Below are 20,132 nucleotides of genomic sequence, written 5' to 3'. Positions count from 1 at the left end.
CCAGGGCTCGCCTCACACCTCCTCCTACTGTCTGAGAAGGAAAATAGAGTGCTAGGCAAACTAATGCATTAAAAATATGGATCCTCCGGGGGTTCAGCCTTTTAATCCTCCTTTGTCTTAAGGGCAGCTGGGCTTCCTGGGCACAGAGGGAGGCATCTCTGGGCAGGCACTGCCTCTAGGCAACTGGGACCCATGTTGTATCTTCCCTCTAGATCGCCTTGCATTATTTCTGTGGCCCTCTGTGGCCTTGGGTATAAAGGGACCACATAGTACGCTGGCTGTCACGGAGGTCCCCATGGAACCCTTGCTGGGGGCTCCAGTCTACCCCATAGGCTGAGGTTTCGGGACTCAGGCCTGGGGCCCCAGTGAGGCTGGGAATTGTACACGAGATGTCCTGGTGGCAGAGTCACCACCACGTGGCTTAAGTCTTCTTTGTGGGATCCCCTCCCTGGCCCCTGAGGAAGCTCAGAGTGGCTGCAGGCAGGTGAGGCTGGCCTTGCACACTGGCGCCCCCTGCAGGCTAGTCTGCCCGCCCAGCAGTGGAGCCTTCAGAGGATGCAAAAACCTGGCAGAACCACGACTGGGGGTGGGACCAGGAGGGGGCGGGGAGGGCAGACAGCACTGCAGACCCTCCTAGCTAGGGAGAAGCAGGGATGGGGGGGGGGGTCTGCTCTCCACTAGCGACCCCCTCCCGCAGCCACGGGCATTTAACAAGCCCAGATGTCTGCTTTGAAATAAACAAAAGCTGGAAAGGACTTCTGGATCCACTTCTAACCCCTTATTTTATGAGCGAGGAAACTTCCAGAAGGCTGGAAGAAATGGCTGAGGTGGGCTCACTTACAGAAAGGCAGTGCTTTACCAGGACCCGTGTCTTCTACAGCTCAGGGTACGTCCTCCAACATGGAACCCTAATTCTGGCAAACACATGCCAAGGCAAACACGCCAGGGTGTCCCATCTTCCCTTCCCACCCCAGGCTGTTCCCAGCTCTGATCTCCAAGCAACCTTCCCAAGCTCCAGACACCTAGGGGCCACGGGGGCTGCAAGGGGGCACCGGGACCCCATGGCAGAGGGTCTAGTAGTGCCAGGTGGGGCACGCAGGCCTGCCTTTTCCTCATGGGGACACTAGGACTGTGGGGTGTGGAGTTAGGCAGGAGGTCTGGGATATGTGCTGAGCAGGGGGCAGAGGTAAGAGGAGGGTGAGGTAAGAGCAAGGGCTTCTTTGTAGAGCTGTGCTAGCCATGGAGGCCCTGGGGTTCAGAAACCCCCTTGGTTGGCCTGAGTTCTGGAGGCGCGGGTCCCCTGTTTCCTATTCAAGACTGCCTCTGGTTGGCAGGAAGCTTACAGCTCCCAAAGTGAAAGTTTGAGTTTTGGATGAAAATACAGTCTTGGCCTGAAATGGTGAAGAGCTGGCGCCAGCAGGATGAACAGCGGTGTGGTTATGGTGACCTAGGGTCATAGCCCGGCTGGGCAGCCTCACCCCTGGGCTGGCTGATACTTGAGGAGCCCCTGCTGCCTGACACCCTTGGCCAGGCTGGTGATACTCGACCTCCTCCTTTCTCTCCTGTGCATCCCCCCTCCCCCATCTACCTCCTCCCCTGCTTCCTCAACCCCTCCAGCCTTTCCTCCATTTTCTCTGTCTACTCTTATCCGGCCTCCTCCAGGAAACCTTCTGCCTCAACACATACAGGCCTGTGCCCTCCTCTGATGTTCCTAACTCCAATGCAGACCTCTGTGTATCAGGAGCAGCCAGTGGCCCTATCTCGCTGCAGTTAGCAGCGTTCAGCTCAGGCCACCAGTAGAACCTTAAGCTCTACCCGAGGCCCCTTTGAGAGCTGTCCTTGTGGCTGGCTCCTGGGGGTCCACTGTGCTACATCTAACCCCAATTCTAGGGCTTGTGGAAGGTCTCAAGCGTCTTCTCTCTTTGGAGCACCTCCTAGGAGCCATGGATGGATGAAACTTATCCCCGAGAGAAGAATATGCTGTTAGGATACTTGGAAGTCCCTCTCGGAGGGACAGACTTAAGATGACAGAGACAACATGACAGAGGTATCAGTTCCACGATGGCTGGTGAGAAAGCAGGTGCAGGAGACAGATATGATGACCCCATGCAAAGGGAGAGGAGGTAGAGGGCTGCTGGACCGTGGGTTCTGCCCCAAATCACCCACCTGATGGGGCCAGACCAGAGGAAAGTGGCTGACTCTTGATCGCTCTAGTGATTTCTTGTCCTACAAGGTAGTAGGTCATTAGAAGGAAGTACCTGTGGCCTGGCAGGCTGAATTCCAAGTGCCTCTGCTTCTAGCCCTACTTTAGAGATAGCAGTGTTCTAAACAGATCTTTCTGAAACACATAGAATCATGTGATAACTACTATCTATTGGTCCCTGGTAGGCACAAGTCTAGGGCATGAGCTCCAGCTTCTACACAGTGCAAGAATTGATTCCAATCCAAGGGGATGTCCTTGGTGGGAATCTGGCCATCTCCAGATAGCTACCAGCTCTGCCCTCCTATGCCCCGGCCCTTGTTCAGTGAAAGGATTGCTCTTGACTAAGCATCTTGGTCCCCATGTTTTACGGTGTTCCAAAGCTTCTTTTACTGTGAATTGGGACTGTTCTGGGGATCCGGAAAGCTCACTTCCCTGTAGCTAATATGCATGTCCGCCCTCTCCCTGGCCCTGCTGACTAGACTGGGGTAGGATGGGATCGTTAAAGTGACGGAACTGTTTCTCTCCAAAGGCTCAGAACTCTGCTGGGAGGACTTTAAATTGGTGCCCCAGGCAGATGGAGACCCCAGAGAGTCCAAAGGGAGTCTTGATCCTGAACTTGTGTCTCCAGGGCAGATTGAGCATATTCAGGGTCCTGTTACCACCTCTCCTGGACAGAGAGACCACCACACTGGTGAGTCTAGGTAGAAAGAAACAGGACAGAGCTGGGCACTGTTGGCTCATGCCTGTAATCTTAGCTACTCAGGAGGCTGAGATCTGAGGATCACAGTTTAAAGCCAGCCCAAGCAGGAAAGTCCATGAGACTCTTATCTCCAATTAACTACCAGAGCTGGGGCTCAAAGTGGTAGAGCCCTAGCCTTGAGCAAAGGAGCTTGGGGACAGGATCCAGGCCCAGAGTTCAAGACCTACAACCTACCAACCAACCAACCAACCAAACAAACAAACAAACAACCTAAAATCCAAAAGAAACAGGACACAGGTTTGGATTGCTTACCTAGTGCTTCCTTCATAGAGTAATGGAGATCTAGGTGCCCCTCCCACCTCCCTCCAGGGCCTGGTGCCCTGTCCATGCGCTGGCAGTTATGTGCTCCTGACCTCTCAGTGGCCATCTGCAGGAAACTGGGGAGTTTTCTATTTGCTTTGACCGTGTATTTATATAACAAGGTGGAACCTGGCTTCCCTGCAAACATAAGTACTCTTGGAGCAGTGAGTTCAAGACCAGTGCAGCATTCTTCCTGGCTGCTGAAATAGTTGCCTTATTGCCCCTTCTTCCTGCTCCCCTCATTCGATCTCGCATGCTCACTCAATTCTAGGTAAGTCTCTCAGTCAGGACAGGTACCCAGCCATGCATGGGTTGGTGGGAGGGGGACACAGGTCCATAGTGTCAGAGCCAGACCTGATGTCCTATAGGTATGCCTACTGGTGACCAGCAGGCTGGGGGCCTCTGAGTGCACTCTGGAGCACCCTTGGTCAGGAAAGCCTACTCACATGGTGCTTCAGAGGGTCAGAGATGACTGTCTACTTGTCCTTCTAGAAGCTCTCAGAAGAACTGGCATCAATCAGAGTGCTGATTTCCACACTGGGGGCTTACTGTTCCCATGTGGGTAACCCCAGCTTCCAGCCTCTGACTTGTGGGAACACAATCACTCCTGAGAGGGGAGGGAGAGAAAAAGGCCTACCAAGCAACTTTCACCTTGATGGGGTGGGCTCCAATCCACCCCCCCCCTTTACACAAGAAATAAATGTGGGTCTCTAATGTAAGCCACTGGTAACATCGTATTACCTATCACAGGCCATAAGGGATGATGTCCCCTGCGCTGCTAGTCTCTTATCTAGAATTCGATAGGTCACACTGGATAATCTGCAAAGTCTTCCTTCAGATCTACCTGGTTCTGTGATTTTAAATGAATCTGGGAGCAGCTTAAGAACCCAGGGTGGCTCCCTGGATTTTATTTGAAGTCAGCTCTTTTGCTCCTCTAGTCACTGGGTCCATCTTACAGACATCTGCCAGCTCTCAGCCTGATTCCAGACAAGCCAGAACCCTACTCTCCCACATTTGTGTCATTGGTTCATTACACTTCATTAAAAACACACATTCACAAAATAGCTGGGCATCCTCAAAGAGTCAAGCATCAACTTTCCATACAATTCAGCAATTCAACTTCCAGGTATGACACCCCTCCCCGCCCCCAAAGAATCAAAAGCCGAGATTCAAACACTTGTACAGCCATGGTCATTACAGTATTGCTCAGGAAAACCAAGATGGAAAGGCCTCACGTGTCCTGATGAGCAAAATGTGACAAGCACATTCAACTGAATATAATTCAACCATGAAAGGGAAGGCGATTCTGATACACGCTAACACACGAATGACCCTTAAAACCATCATGCTGACATAAGACAGACATAAAAATTAAACTATGGTCTGATTCCAGTATATTCTGTGCCACAGAGCGGGCCGATTCATAAAAGAGTGAGCTCAAGACCGGTGTATTATTTGGCACGTACAGGACTTCAGTTTAGGGGTAATAAGGGATTCTGGGGTGGGTTGGGGGTAGCCACAATGCCTAGCACTGTGGATGTCCTTCGTGCTGCTATACTATGCTTCAAAATGGTTAAGAAAAACAAAAGCGGTCAATTTTCTGTTGCTCAAGACTACAGCCTTTAAACAACAAGAAAAGCTACAGCAAAGCCATCTGTGCTGTCTCCCCATTGGGTCCAGTCCCTCAGCTACCTTGAAGCCGCATGCTCAGTGCTTTCAGTCTCCTGGGTGTCTGCGGGGAACGGGGAGGGCAGCATGCCAGGGCCGGGTCCTGGCAGGGCCATGGACAATCACAGTTGTTTTCTTCCTTCTGACAGAGACCCTCTGCTGTCCCTTCCCTGCCTGGCCTCTGCTCTCTCTAGGTGGAGGCTATGGGTCATGGCCAGGGTAGGGAGCAGTTATATAACCTAGAGGGAGATTTTTTTTTTTTCCACAGGCTGGGTGGTGCCAGCTTTCCAGCGGCAGCACGGCAGGTAGAGGCGCCCTGTCTGGGCTGGCAGTGCCCGGGCAGGGCCGAGATGCCCTGATCTGGAGCCGCTTAGCATAGCTCAGATTCCCAGTGGCGGCGAGGGCCGGCCACTTGCCGAGTGACGGGTTGGGATCTGCTGTCTCCTGCCTGCCTGGCTCAGGAGGAAGAGGTGGAGGAGGAGGTGCTGGGGTGAACTGCCAGACAGCCAGCCAGGGGTGACCCTCTGGGACCCAGGACACCCGAGCTGGCCTTCTCCGATAACCTACTTATCTGCAGGGCCTGCTTTGGCGTGGCGGCCTCAGACAGGACACGCCCGGCCAAGTTGCCTCAGAGGATTTAGCTGGGAAAATGAAGCTGGGGTAGGTAGGGGTGAGGGCGTGCAGGAAGAGGGCACAACCCGGCCCTGGACACGGTTGAAATAATCCTTGACTAGGATCAGATCCCCAGCCCAGGACGAGACGGGTAGAGCCCCATCCCCTCCCCTCTTGGGGACCTGTGCAAAGAGCCACTCTGATTAGCTGGTGCACCTTCATCTCGCAGAGCCAGTGCTCCTGGAACCTGCTGATTGATGCTGGCTCGATACCTGCTAAGGGCCAGTTTGGTGGTGGATCACAAAGATGGCACGGGTACATTCTTTCCCTGCGACCAAGGCTTCTGGGGGCCCATGTTTCAAATAAGGAAAGTTTAAATATGGGCAATGGTAAAGAGCAGAGAAGTCCCTGGGCAGAGGAGAGGTCAGAGACAGTTTCCTGGAGGAGGCAGAACGTTCACCAGTCAATTCTCAGGCCTCTCCCAAGATGGGTGTTTTATAAGCCTCAAACTGACTATTTAAGAGGGAAATGGCGCTGTAAGAACAAAGCAAAGGGTGCCCTTCCTGGGTCTGTGATGTGAATGTAGGAAATGGTCGGTCTCAGAGCTCTGGTCCTTTCCCCACCCCAGGAAGGGCCCATGCTGATGGGTTAGCCACGCCAGCAGGCTTGACTTAGAGCTAAAGGGCTCATCACTCCCTACCACAGCCCTGTTGACCTGTCCAGGAGAAACGTACGTGTGTGTGCGCGCGCGCACGCACATGTGCTGGTCCCAGGGCTTAGACTTAGGGCCTGGGCACTGCTCCTAAGTTTTTTTTTTTGTTCAAGGCTGGTGCTCTAGACCTTGAGCCACAGCTCTACTTCTAGTCTTTTTTTGGGTGGTTAATTGGAGCTTCATGGATTTTCCTGCCTGGGCTGGCTTTGAACTGTGATCCTCAGGTCTCAGCCTCCCCAGTTAGCTAGGATTACAGACATGAGCCACCAGCGCCCGGCAGAAACTGGGTATAATGCTCAGGCTCAATGCAGAGGCTTGTAGGCTTTGCTGCTTCAGAGCTGAAAGTCCTATCTAGAAAAAAAGGGGTTCAAGGGTGTGCTAGCTGACTGGATGACTCCCAAGTCACCCCCACTCTCCAAATCCCCAGGGCAGAGCCACTTTTCACAGGGAACAGTCACGCTTGCCCATGGCCCCCAAGGCCTGCAGGAGCTGTCTGGGAAGCCCGTAGAGGGATGCTCTGAGGGTGATGCCCATCTCAGGAGCTGGACTCTCTGATGGTGAAGAAAATGCCATAGCTTGGAGGCAACAGGCTGGGCACTTGGCTTGGCAGGAAAGTGCACAGGTCACTGGAGACCTGGGGCTTGGTCAGCTTTGTGTTGCCCAAGGTCCACCTGAGACCTGGACACCTGGCAGGCTGCTGTCTGGGTCCCTGTAGGACTAAGCAAGGGTTGATGGGTATTTTCTCTCTTCTGTTGATATTCTCACTCAAAAACCAAAATAACATTTTTAAACATTCAAGTCATCAACTGAGGGACGTTCCAGAGAGAGAGTTGAGACGTCATGCCTTCAGAATCGACCTTGTCTCCTGGGCCCCTAGGATGCATGAGACTTGCCCCATCCTCAACTAAACAGTTAGAGACATAGGACTAAACACTGACTTTGAGACATTCCAGCCGGATCTGTGAATAAAATAACGACGATGTAGTATCCCATATAGGTTCAAACTGAGATGAGAGAACCAGAGGGCCTGTAAACTAACTGAGACGACACATCCATGAGATCTAATCTACCACTGTGTGGGGTTCACAGTGGGTGCTAATAAGGGTTGAGGGGAGAAAATGGAAATTGGGAAAAAGCTGGTAAGTGTACATACAGACAGCATCTCATCTGCTCCCTCCACCCCCTCCCAGGTCCTGGAGCATGAACTCAGGGCCTGGGTATTGTTCCTGAGCCTCTTTGTGCTCAAGGCTAGAGCTCTACCACTTGAGCCACAATGCCACTTCTAGCTTTTGCTAAGTGGCTTATTGGAGATAAGAGTTTCACAGACTCTTCTGCCCTGGCTGGCTTTGAATCCTGATCCTCAGATCTCAAGCTCCTAAGTAGCTAGGATTACAGGCGTGAGCCAGGAAAATCAGACAGTATCTTCAGCAATGAGGCTCACGGCTCCTCTCTGCTCTGGCTCTGGCAGGGTCTGAGTCAGGCATTGTCTCTCTCCATCAGGGTCCCACCTGGCCAGACTCTGCAGTGGTTCAAGCCACAGTGACCCAAGGTCTCCCATGACATTGGAGGTGGGCTGCCTACCCTTGGGGGAACATGCCACCCCTAGAACTAGCCCTCAGCACAGGCACAGATGGCATGCAGAGGTCTCAGAGACCAGCCCTCTGTGAGAGCACTTCTGGAATCACCCTCCACCATCCTGCCTGTGGGGAAGGGTCCACGCTGCCCAGCTCTCTTGGTTCTAGCAACCCGTGGAGGGGAGGGTGGTTGTGCGGACGTGGCCCAGGCCTCTTGCTCTGGCTTTGGAATGCTTAGAACAATGCGCCTCTATCCCTGGGTATGCCTGGCTGGGCCAACAGTAAAATTAGTTTACATGCCTGGAGTGCACATGGGCTCGTGTGTGTGTGTGTGTGTGTGTGTGTGTGTGTGTGTGTGTGTGTGTGTGTGTAGCTGTGAGAGAGGAGGTTTGAGCAGAGGGACGGGATGCAAGGAGATATGACCCTAGGTGGCAGCTGTGTGGTTCACATGGGTAGGACACATAGACAGTGATGTCCCTCAGTCAGTTGTGGCCTTGCAGAGGCTCAGGGACGCTGCAGTCACAGCAAGATTGTCCCACTGGGTAGAACCTGAAATCCCCACGGACAGCTTCATGGCAGATCCCTCATGTTCAAGCTTCTGACCCTGCTAATTCTGTCTATTTGGAAAGTGGCATGGGTGTCAGAAGCCCAGTCAACCTGGTGACTTTGGGACTTGTGATTCCACTGGGTAGTTTCTCCATCAGTAAACTTGGGGAGGAAGGGAGCCCGGCCCTGGGACCCACCTCAGATTCACACAGGACAGTGCTCACAGCTTCGGGAGCACTGGGGTTGAGACTCAGGTATCCCTTCCTCCCTTCCACATTTACTGAGTCTGTAACACACAGTCACGGTGCCTTCCATTACTCAACCAGGATTTCTGCTCTCAGGGGTCTATAGGCAGCGCTGCTTAGAATGCCAGACCTCCACACTTAGTTGAAAACACAGGGAGGCTGGGAACTGGTGACTCACACCTATAATCCCAGCTACTGAGGAAGCTGAAATATGAGGATCACAGCTTGAAACCATCTTGGGCAGAAAAGTTTATGAGATTCTTATTTCCAGTTAGCCAGCAAAAGGCCAGAGGGGTAGTAGAGGGGTAGCACAAATGGTAGAGTAGAAGCCTTGAGTGAAAAAGCTAAGCAAGGGCACAAAGCTCTGAGTTCAAGCCCCACTATTGGGGCCATGTGCACACACTCACACACATCCCACCCAGCCCCCCAGAAACTTCAGGAGCTCAAGACTCCAGGTTTCCAGAAAAGAAGAATGACTTTCAACTTTCCAGAAACCAGTGAGACTGAGAGAGAAGGAGGATTCCCTTAGGAACAGTTAGAGAACCAGCCCGGTTCTTGCCAAACCCAGTAGAGGGGGCAGAACCTAGAGGGCAGGGAAGAGGCAGACAAACACATCTGAGGGAACAAAAAGAGCAGATACTTTGGAGCTCAAGGCAATATTTTGATTTACTGATAAGAGAAATCAGATCAGAGATTTTGAACTCCCTCCCAGGGCTAAAGTCATTTGCAGACACCCCACTGAGTTACCACCCAACTGAACTTCTAGGTAGGTATCCAAAGTCCCAAACATAATGTTTAACGGTGACCAGAGCCAGAAACGCTGATTCCATCCCTTCTCTAGCTGGAGGTCAGCTTTTTAAGAGGCTGTCTGTCTTCTAGAAGGTACTAGCTGGGAACAATTTATTTTGAAATCTGGTCACATGCCAGACTCTGATTTTGTGTTGTCTTTTTTACAACAGTCCTGCTGTGTTTACGACTTGGTCCAGATGAAGTTTTTTTTTTCTTCAAAAAAAGGTATTGCATCCTTCTGTTAGATATGTTGTTAGCAACGGTTGCTAGGGAGAGCTGGGTTCAGTTACAGACACACTGATGCCTGCTCTAATAATACTTCACTCTGCATAGCTCAGATGCAGACACCTCTTGGCTAAACAGGGCACACGCATTTCAACAGAGGAGGGCTTGAACTTGTACTACCCAAGCCTATCTTGGCCTAGGAGCACTCTCCCTTCCCAAGTGGAAGTCTGAGGGCGGTGACGGGGCAGCGCTGGGTGGAGGGGGCTCAGGGCTCCAATTCCTGTCATTCCATAGATCCCATAAAAAGAGGCACTCATTCTTCACTTGTCTATGAAACCGGAGCCCTCCTCTTCCCCACAATCGCACCACAATTCCCTGATGAGGATCAAGGGAGCTTTTTGGCTACTTCTTCCCTGGGCAGCCCACAGTCTCCTGGAAGGCGGAAACCATCAATGCCCACAAACGATTCAGCAGGGAGCTCTGCAGCCATGGAGGACCGGGAGCCTTGGTGGGGAGGGGTGGGGCGAGTGGACAGAGCCGGGGAGCTAATCACTTCTCCAGCTTCACCGCGTGGCCCAGCCAGCAACGCGGGACAAACAAGGCCCTTTCCCCAGAACATGTGATGGTTCTTCCCACAAATAGCTTGACACTGAGAAACAGGAACAGTGAGGGGAGGGCAGGGAAAGAAGGGCCGATGAGAGAGAGAGAGAGAAAGACAGGGCTGGTGGGAGAAGAGTTAGCTTTTCCCTCCTCCGGGGAGGGGGGCAGGAAGATGGCAAGGTGTCCTGCTCTGAGGTCACCTTGCTGGGCTGCACTGACACCTCAGGGTCTCTGGAGCTGCTCTGGCTCATGAGAGAGGTTCTGTGAGATGATGACGGAAAGTCTAGTTGGGCCTGTGACTCCCTCCCATGCTCTACTCCCCTCTCCATAGGTGCTGAACCCCAGCTTGGCAGAGTGTCTACCACATCACAGCCCGAATCTTGGCCTCCATGTTTCTGACTCTCATCCAAAGCCCAGGCAGCAAGAGCAGTGAGTCCAGAGGGCACCTTGCAGGGACAACTGCTGGGAGCCATGCTGATAGGTTACTTCCCACTTGGTCCCTTGACAGCCAGGGTCAGAAAATGAGTCTCAGCGTCTTCTGGTGGAGGTGGCAGCAAACCTGGCCATGAGAGTAGCTCAGAGGTCATTTGACTAAAGCTGGGACTGGTGGGGAATGCAGAGCCAAAGGGGGCTTTAGTGGATAGAGAGGGCCTGAACCTGAGGGAGGAGGGGCGGCAAGAGGGCTATGGGTTAAGGGTGTCAGCCAGGAGAAAGCCACACACAAGGTATGCCAGGAAACAAAGGCAAAAGAAGAACCCTATGGGCATGAAGAGAGAAAGCATGAAGAGGTGCTATGCCTGCTGCCTAAGCACACAGGCTGGCTTCTTCTGGGCCATGTAATCAGGGGCCCACAGGGGCTAGGGGCAGCCCATACCCCACAGCCAGCCGTCTCCTGGCAACCTAAAGGGCCCTGGCCAGCTGCCTAGAGGACCAAGCGCCTAGACTGAGTCTGCCTTTGGACCTTCAAGGGGCTGCTTCCTTGGCTCACAGGAGAGCAGGGTTGCTGCTGGTGGTGAAGATGGCTACATGGTGGTGGCCTATGGGCCAAGCCATACATAGTCTGGCCAAGCATTCTCCCACCTCTGTGAGGATGAGAGCAGGGTGGTGCTGGGGGCGGGGGAGGGGGGAGAAAACCACGCAGCTCAGAAGGTGACACATGAGTCTGTCTGCAGGGGCTTCCTTCTTGCCTGGGTCTTATAGCTGTGCCCAGACCCACATCCTGAGAGAAGCAAAAGGGAGACATCTAGGCCTTTCCCCTCCCAATGCCACCTCCCCACCCACGAGCCCCAGAGGCATGGCGCAGGCATTCTACAAAGCAGAAATGGTTCCAACCACCCAGAGGTGACACCGAAGGGATGAACCTCTGAGGCTTCATCACTCATGACAGGCTTTGACAGGCCTATCACGGAGCCACAATGTGGGTGCGGAGAGGTCTGTGACAACGAAGGGACCCACGGCTACTTCATCCAGTGGCAAGGCTTGGGGACAGGAAGAATGAGGCTCACAGTGTATGGGGAGCAGGGCTGTCACTCATATCCTTCCCGTGGTGCTGCCTCATCTCCAACAGTGTAGAACTACAACATGCTCCATGGTGCATCTTCCCAGGACCTACAGAGGCTGGGCTCTGAATGCCTGTGCGTGAACCAGGCCGAGTGCCAGCTTTCTCCATGTTCAGATCAGTGCTTTCCTGCCCGTGTTGACCCGACCATGTCCCAGCCCACTCTCTCCATAAGAAGCGGCTAGCCAGGTGGTATACATGCAGGTCTTCCCTGTGTTCCCCTCAGCCTCCTTCCTGCTGGACCTCGGGAGTCGGTCCTGAGTCAGTGCACTCTGCGGTTCAGGAGGCAGGTGCAATGTCATGAAGTGCTCTCTCTAGCTGGGAGTATCCAGGGTCACTGTTTCCCTGGATGCAGTGGGAAAGGCTGCTTCGACTATGAGCACCAGAAGGAATCTGTGGTGGCCCCTGTAGCCAGCCCTATTCTCTGTGTTCTGGGGCTGGGCTGGGTTACTTGGAGCTGGCATCTGTGGCCTAAAACCATGGGGCACCACCCTGGCTCTTCTCTGGAAAAAAGAAATCCTAAAGCCAAGTTCAAGGTCGATCCTGCCCCCAGGCTCCCCCCCCCCCCCCAAGCCCAGTGGTACACAGCAGAGGAGCCTCGCCCTGCCCATCACCCTCTACACTCTCCCAGGACATTCCGGCCCACGAGGAATAGGGCCGATGTGCAAATCCCTCAGGTAATGCGGGAATTCATCACCAGGGGAGCATGGGCGATCCAGGAATGGGAACCTGATCAGGGCCTGGAGCAGGAGAGAAGCAGCCCTGGCTGGCCAGGAAGGCTCAGGTTGCAGTGAGAGGAAGGGACAGGCGAGCATGGGGCCCCGCAGGACAGGCCACAGGGAAATGGACCCAGAAGTGACTTTCTTCCTACTTTTAGGGAAGAGCTAGAAAATCGTGAACCAGATGGCTGAGCGGGGTGCTGGTGGCCCATGCCTGTAATCCTAGCTACTCAAGAGGCTGAGAACTGAGGATCATAGCTCAAAGCCGGCTTTGGCAGACACATCGGTGAGCCTCTGACCTCCAATTAACCAACCAAAAGTAAGAAGTGGAGATATGGCTCTGTGGCACCCAGAAAGCTTAGGCAAGAATATAAGGTCCTGAGTTCAAGCCATAGTACTGGCATAAACAAATACAAAAAACAAACAGATGGTTGAGATGAGGGTGGCCATATCCCCTCGTTTGCACCTGTTATCCAGGTGTCATTAGGAAGGAGCCCCTTTGACTCTCAGAAGGCAGCAGCTTGGGTGAACTGGTATAGAGTCACCATAGCTACCAGAGGCCTGCAGGTGGTCTCTTCAGCTCTGTAATCCTACTCTCACAAGTTCCTTTCATGTGCTGGAACTCAATTCATGTTTCTATTAGTCTCTAAAGTATAAGTGACAGGAGACATGGCTTTGCCAGTACATGGTCTCCATGTACAACCCTTGGCTCGGGTGTGACCAGCAGGCCACGCTCCCCGTCATTTCTCCCTGGTACCACCACCAGCTACCACCACCAGCATTGGGCCCACTAGTTGCCCACCACAAAAGGGCAAGTGTTTGTGAGAGGAGATGGGGCTACATTCAGTCTAATGCACATGTCTACCATACTATGTACACTGGCTTATAGGACCACGGCCTGGCGCTGGTCTCCATGAAGTCAGGAATGAAGAGGACTCAAGCTCAATTGAAGGTCAAGAGATACGGAGTAGAAAACTATCAAGCAACAAGATGATCTTGGATTGTCATGCTTGCCCTCTGCCTAGTCCCCTAGTGCATGAACAGACAGATTGTCCCAGACCTGTCCCCAAAAAGTTTTGCAGCAACCCATTTCAGTCCCAGCTGTACAGCCACCAGGCTCTGAGGGGCTGGGCACCAAGGGGGGTGGTGGGCAGGAGAAGGAGGAGGAGGAGGAGGAGGGAGAGATGCACAAATCCATGTCTGCTCAGACGTGCAGAGGTCAAAGCACAAAGCCAACAGCCAATCCTCTTATCATGAAAATAGAAAGAGGGAAAGGCTGGTTGAACAAAAAGCACCTATAAAATTATATTGGTCCTTTGTAACCATGGAGCACTCACACAAACACACACAAATCCAGCCGCTCATCCCTCACCCCTCAACTGCCTTCTTGTTTTCTATAATTAATCGGGCAAGGGAGGAAGGCACTTGGGACAAGTTCAAGTGCGGTCAGGACTTGCAGTCCTCTCTCTAGTAACAACCGCGGCCGTGGAGGGTCAGGGTGTGGAGGGCCAGGGGGCGCAGGGCGGCAGCTGTCGGTGTCGGGTTACCTGGAGCATGTTGAGGAGCAGGCTCCGGAACTTGGTCCCCTCCACCATGAACAGGGCCATCTTGTCACAGAGCTTGGCAGCCGTGAAGGCAAAACTGCGGTCTGACACGGCCTTCTGGTAGATGGTCCGCACAATCTCGCCCAGCATCTCTTCGGAGTTGGTAGAGTTCTGGGCCTCCTCCATGAAGGTGGTCAGCTTGGTGTCCACGTCGCTGCGGTTGTTCCGCATGCTATTCAGGATCTCGATCAACTTGTCCATCTTGTTCTGCTGGGGGCTGGTGGTCTCCACGGCCACTTCATCCTGGGGGTTGGGGTGAGGGGACAGAGCAAGCCCAGCTGAGTGATGCTGAGGTTCCAGGGGGAGCAGTAGCTTGGGGAAGGAGGACTGCCCCTGCAGAGAGAAGGACCCGAGCACTGCTTTCTTTTGAAAGACCCTCACAGCCTGATGCTCTCTGATAGTTTTTCCTTAGCATCCCTGTGACATCCTGGGTTGACGTTCCTTATGAATTCTAGCTCCTTCCCAGGATTCTCAAACACACAGGCTTTACTCTAGAAATGATTTAGTGGGACTTATAAAAGGAAGAACAAGATGACAAGTAGGAAATCGGGCCAAAGGGAAACTGAGGTGCGGAAGACTGGGCCAGGCCAGGAAGTGGAGTAGGATCCCAAATGCCTGTGGTAGTGGTGAGACGTGGCCCTGTGAGTGTGTGTGTGTGTGTGTGTGTGTGTGTGTGTGTGTGTGTCCACCATACCTACTGCACCAAATGCCCAAGGGCAGTCATGTTCTCTGGGTGCAGGGTTCCACACAGGCTGGCTTTGCCTCCTGTAGAGACTGCATGGGAGGCCTTCTAGGCACACGCATGCCGTATGTGCCATGAAATCTTCCCGTGTGCACTCGAGAGGTTGGTGCTTCGGGGACAGAAATTTCATACAAACCCTAAGCCCTGATGAGGTGTCACAGTGTCTGGGCCCTGACCAGGGGCTGGAAAGAAGTCAAATCAGACACGCAGCAACGGTAGACTGGTGGCCAAGAATACGCCAGGCTTTCCCGCTGGGCTGTGGAAGGGCAGGGTCGAGGTCTTACAGTAAGATCCCGCACTTGCCCTGTTCTGGCCCAGCAGGCTCGAAGTAAGCCTGTCTCCTGCCCTCTGCCTCTGGCCATGTGCGCTGGGTGTGGGGGGTTGTGGGGGTGCTCTCCTACCCAATCTCTGCTTCCTTGGGGTCACTTGGAGATACAGAATGAGAAGGTTTAGCGTTTTCCTTGAATCCTACCATGTGGTGCCAAGTTCTAAAGACAGCTGCTCTCCGAAATGAGAAGTGAATTGCGTGTAAGGGTGGAACTCGGGGTGGCCTGCCCTGTCCCCTCTAAGCCCCTGCAGCCCACCCGCCTCTTCAGGGAGGGCTGCTCCCACTCCATGCTGGAGCAAAAGGGCTCAACTCTCCACCCCTTTGGGCATCAATCCCCCCACCCCCGTGTTCTTGAAGGTAACTCTCTCCTTAATGAAAATCTGGGCAAGAAGAGGGTTGGCAGCTCAACTCTCCCAGGATTTCTTTTTTTTGGGGGGGTGGGGAGGAGGAGGGTAACCAGTACAGTGGGGAGTGACAAACTAGGTCACTATTCATTTATTTAATCTCCAGGGTCCCTGCAAGGTGGGCTACACCACACCCATTATGTAGATGAGTAAATTGGAGGCTCAGAGAGGCTGGGGGATGTACCCAGGGTTGCTCGGCCAGTCAAAGGCTCAACAAGCACTGAGTCTGGTTGGCCGGGTTCCAAAGCCGGGGCAGTTCCCACAGTGCTGCCCTGCACTTAGTTTGGTAGAACTCTCGAGAACACAGTAGTCCCTGCCCCAGCACACCAGTCCATCTGGGAAACTCTGGGCTGAGCCACACAGTGGTCATCAGCGAGGTAACTACCAGGTGCCTGCATTGGGTACATCAGGGGGATGGGGCTTTCCTCTTGGCCTCTGGCACTTGTCCCCACAGAGGAGCAAGGTGGATGCTTAAGGTGGGGGACTCAGGCACAGCCTCTCAGCTTCCAGAGTTGGCTCAGGAGGAGGGCTACCTCATCTTGCTGGAGTTACCTCTGGGCTAAAGGCCAGCGAGGGAAGGCAGCTGGAGGAGGACAGGGAAGGAACCCAGGACCTGGGCTCTAAGGACGCCGTGGAGGCTCTGTGTGCTTTGCAGGAGGGTTGAGGGCTGGTGACCTTCCTTGGGACCGTTCCTCTCCAGGTGACTGCCCCGTGCCCTTGGCAGGCAAGAGGGGACTGGGCAGTGGTGCAGGGCTGCTAGTGGTGGTGGTGGGTGGGAAGGAGCATCACAGTTTTCTGCTGCGGTGACAAATCCTTATTCCTTTTCTAGAGGCTCAGGGGGCATCTCTTGAAGCCAGGGCTCAGACCCTGGACACCAGGGCTGGGACCAGGAGCAGGGTGAGGAAAGCCGGGTCTGGGGTGCCTTCGCTCTTGGGATCGCGCCGCGCAGGCTGGCATCTGCCTGGCCCTGGGTGCAACCTTCTCCTACCAGCATCTTTCCCTCACTGGTGCTGGGAGATAAAGCCAGGCCTGCAGGGCCGAGGGCAACTGATTCTCTTTCTGCCCAAACCACCTGAGCCCTCTGTCCTGGTGGGGACCAGGTCTCATGTGAGTTAGGCTTTAAGGGACATCAGTCCTCCTGTTCCCAAAGCTCCCTTTCTCCCCACTGCCCTGAGCATAGACAGGGCACAATCTGACCTCCCCCCCCCCCCCCCAATGCTTCTGCACCCTTCCCTACCCCCAGGCATGTGCCTTGCCAATCCCTCTTGCTGGGGTCTACTGGCAAGTGTCTACTTTGCCTTGAGGGGACACAAGGTGACAAACCAGAATATACTAGAGGAGTTTAGGCAGAGCTATCACGGCTGGCCCTCTGAGGATCCCAGTGGTATCTGCAACAGTGGTGATCATGGTAACTGTGGGTCCATGCAGTCACAGAAGCCCACATTTCCCTCCAACCCACAAGGAGAGCCCCCCTCCCACCCTCCAACCCACAAGTCTCCACCCCAAGCCCACTGACCCAAGTGCCTACCTCTTGGTGCTCCTCCCGGGTACAAGAGAACAAGGAAAATTCAATTACCGGTACCTTTTCTTTTAGTCTTCGCCGCAGCCTGTCTTTGGAAGACTGGAGCAGGGTGATTTTGGGCTGCTCCCCGAGGCGCTCGGCAACAACACAGTCTTTATGCTTTGCCTCGGCCTCGGGCCCACCTGGCGGCTGTGGGGAGGGTCTCTCAGAAGCCGTGGGGGCTGAGGTCTCAGGGCTGTGGGGGGGCTCAAGGCTTCCGTGCCCACCGTCCCCAGGGCTGTCCTCAAGTCTGGGGCTCTCAGTAGTCACGGTCTCTTTGGCATTACGGTGGGCGCCGGGCTCCCCCTTGTCACCCGGTGGGTGCTTCATGTTGCCATGGTGCCATCGCCGGTTCAGGCTGTAGCCATGGTGGGTGGGCCTCCCTGAGGGGTGGGGCACTGAGCCCCCCTGGTAGGATTTCTGGTGGTCCCTGTTGTGTTTGGCACTGCCTGGCTGGTGGTCACCGTGCTGTTGGGGCTTGTTCCCCCCTGGAGGTCTCTGCTGCCGTCTGTAAACCCAAGGGGGAAGAGAGAGCAACGGTTACTAGGTGGGCTGCCATAGTCCCTGCACAGGAGCTCTAGGACAGCAAGGCAGTGCCTGGCCCTTCTACACATTCATTCAACAAACACAGAGCCTCCTGCGGGCCAGGCTTTGTGATGGAGAACAGCCACCAGAGGGAACGTGAGTCAATCCTTCGCCTGAAAAACAATCAGCAGCTTATGCACTTATTAGACTCTACATGCATACACAGGGAATACAATCTGAAAGATCTAAACCTTTCCACTAATGTTGCCAGCTAGGGTTGTCTGAAAATCTACACACTGAAGCCCTCCACGATTGTGATCCATCTCCAGGGAAACCAACCTTGCCTACGCCTCTGTGTGTGTGTGTGTGTGTGTGTGTGTGTGTGTGTGTGTGTGTGTGTGTATTGGAATTTGAACTCAGGCCTCAATGCTGTCTCATAGCTTTTTTACTCAAGGCTGGTGCTCTACCACTTGAGCCATTGCTTGACTTCCAACTTTTTGGTAATAATTGGATATCTCAAATGGATTAAAATTAGACATTTGTATGACTCAAGAAGCTCGGATTCTACTGGAATCATTGCAAGATTTTTGTTGTTAAATTGTATTATAAAACTGATATACAGAGGGGTTACAGTTACATAAGTCAGGTAATAAATACATTTCCTTTTGGATAATGCCACCCCTTCCTTCACTCCAAGTTTTTCCCTCTTGTGCCCACCCACAAGTTGTATAGTTCATTTTTCACTGCCAGTTCATTTAATCACAGAGTTACATTTTAGTAATTTCACTTAAATATGTCATAATTACATTGAGGCTCCAGTGTTTACTTTCTAGCATTCCGATGGTTTATTCACCAGTGACACCTGAAAATCTTTGATCTGTTGTCAGATTTCCTTTAGCTAGAGAGTTTTGTGTCTTATTTGTGCTTCTTAAAAAATTGTTCTTGTTTGGGAAATTACAAAGTCTGCATAGCTATGTGGCACTGAGCCAAGAGTTGGGTATCTTGGATGTTCAAGAGACTACATTTGTTGAATGACAGACACACTGAGCAAGTGCAGACCAGGCACTTCAGCCTTCATAGGTCCCTGCCCAGGGGCAACATATGCAGAGGAGCTCTGGGAGGATTTTGTCTTTGGAGAACATGCTTGTCATATTCTGGGGTCCTGGGAGAGGAAGAAAGGCTCTTGCTTTTGATGGGGTGGACTTATTAAGCCTTTATATAGAGAAGATGAAGTGAATTAACAGTGCATCCTGGGAGAAGCAGCTCCCCCCATTCTCCTTGGTAACACTGGTGTGCTTGTTTTTAACTGAATCATGAGCTTCCTTTTTTTTTTTTGTCATCAGTTGTAGGGTTTGAACTAAGGGCCTGGGAACTGTCCCTGAGCTCTTTTGCTTAAGGTTAGAGTTCTGCCACTTTGAGCCACAGCTCCACTTCTGGTTTTCTGGTGGTTAATTGGAGATAAAAGTCTCACAGACTTTCCCCGACCCTGGCTGGCTTCAAACCTCCATCCTTAGAGCTCAGTCTCCTGAGTGGCTAGGATTATAGGTGTGAGCCACCAGCGCCCAGCTTCCGGCGTATACCTTGATGTTGATCTCAGACTTTTCTCACCTAAGGTGGTACTTTATTAATGAACACCAAGTGATATTTAACATGTTGGCTTTGGGCAAGGATGGGCTCCTCAATTATTCCATAGACAACTCTTTCTACACAGAGGGATGCATAAGGAACAAATGTGAGCTGTGCAACATATCATCTCGCTGGGTTCTGAGTGACATTGCTGGACAAGGACAATGCTGCTCTGACTCCCTGTTGGACAGGGCTGCTCTCCCCTACGTCACTCCCTTGTTGTTTTATAGATTCAGTCTTACTCTCCAATGTGTGACACCAAGATTGGAACCATGGTCACTGGTAACAGTGGAGAAGTGGGCCTTACTGGCTGGGTGGGACATGAAGTCATGCACATCCCAGCAATTTTATCACCAATTGGCCTCCCAAAGGCCCAGAGTTCTATTCAGATGCCTAAGTTGGCCCCGAAGGCTTTGGGCCTTGTTCCGAGGAGCATAAACCAACCCAGCCTGGGAGAGTGGAAGAAAGATGAGGAAAGTTAAGGGAAGGGGGCATATTTCAATAATAGAGTGCTTACCTAGCATGCACAGGGCCCTGAGTTCAATCCCCAGCAGTAGGAAAGCCCTCAAACCTGCCCTCTCTCAAAAGCTCAGCATGACAGTGGATGCCTATAACCCCAATTACTGGAGAAGAGGAGGCAGGAGGGTCAAGGCCAGACCAGGCAAACCTAATAGGATCCTATCTCACAATCAACAAAAGGGTTAGAGGCATGGCTCAAATAACAGACGGCTTGCCTATGTGTGAGGCCCTGGGTTCATGCCACAGAATAATAATAACAACAAATAAAAACAACAGAACTCCAATGCTCAATGACAGGCCCCTGGCCACATG

The 20,132-nt window shown here is 53.0% G+C and overlaps 1 protein-coding gene across 3 annotated transcripts in view; it reads right to left on the bottom strand.

Moving 5' to 3' along the window:
* Ctif (cap binding complex dependent translation initiation factor) overlaps nucleotides 1-20,132 on the bottom strand; it is a 221,716-nt gene that overhangs the window by 67,407 nt on the left and 134,177 nt on the right. Inside the window, exons 8-9 of one of the 3 annotated variants that reach the window (XM_048363533.1) lie at nucleotides 17,118-17,658; nucleotides 14,059-14,358 (exon numbers count right to left, since the gene is read on the bottom strand). In XM_048363533.1, coding sequence (XP_048219490.1) covers nucleotides 14,059-14,358; nucleotides 17,118-17,658 — 841 coding nt within the window. The remainder of the gene's footprint in view (nucleotides 1-14,058; nucleotides 14,359-17,117; nucleotides 17,659-20,132) is intronic. The other 2 variants (XM_048363534.1, XM_048363536.1) reach the window with 2 other exon arrangements.

This window comes from Perognathus longimembris, chromosome 15, assembly GCF_023159225.1.
Source record: "Perognathus longimembris pacificus isolate PPM17 chromosome 15, ASM2315922v1, whole genome shotgun sequence".
Lineage (NCBI taxonomy): Eukaryota > Metazoa > Chordata > Mammalia > Rodentia > Heteromyidae > Perognathus > Perognathus longimembris.
Note: the sequence above shows the minus strand (reverse complement) of the source record. Positions and strands in the feature narration are given on the sequence as shown.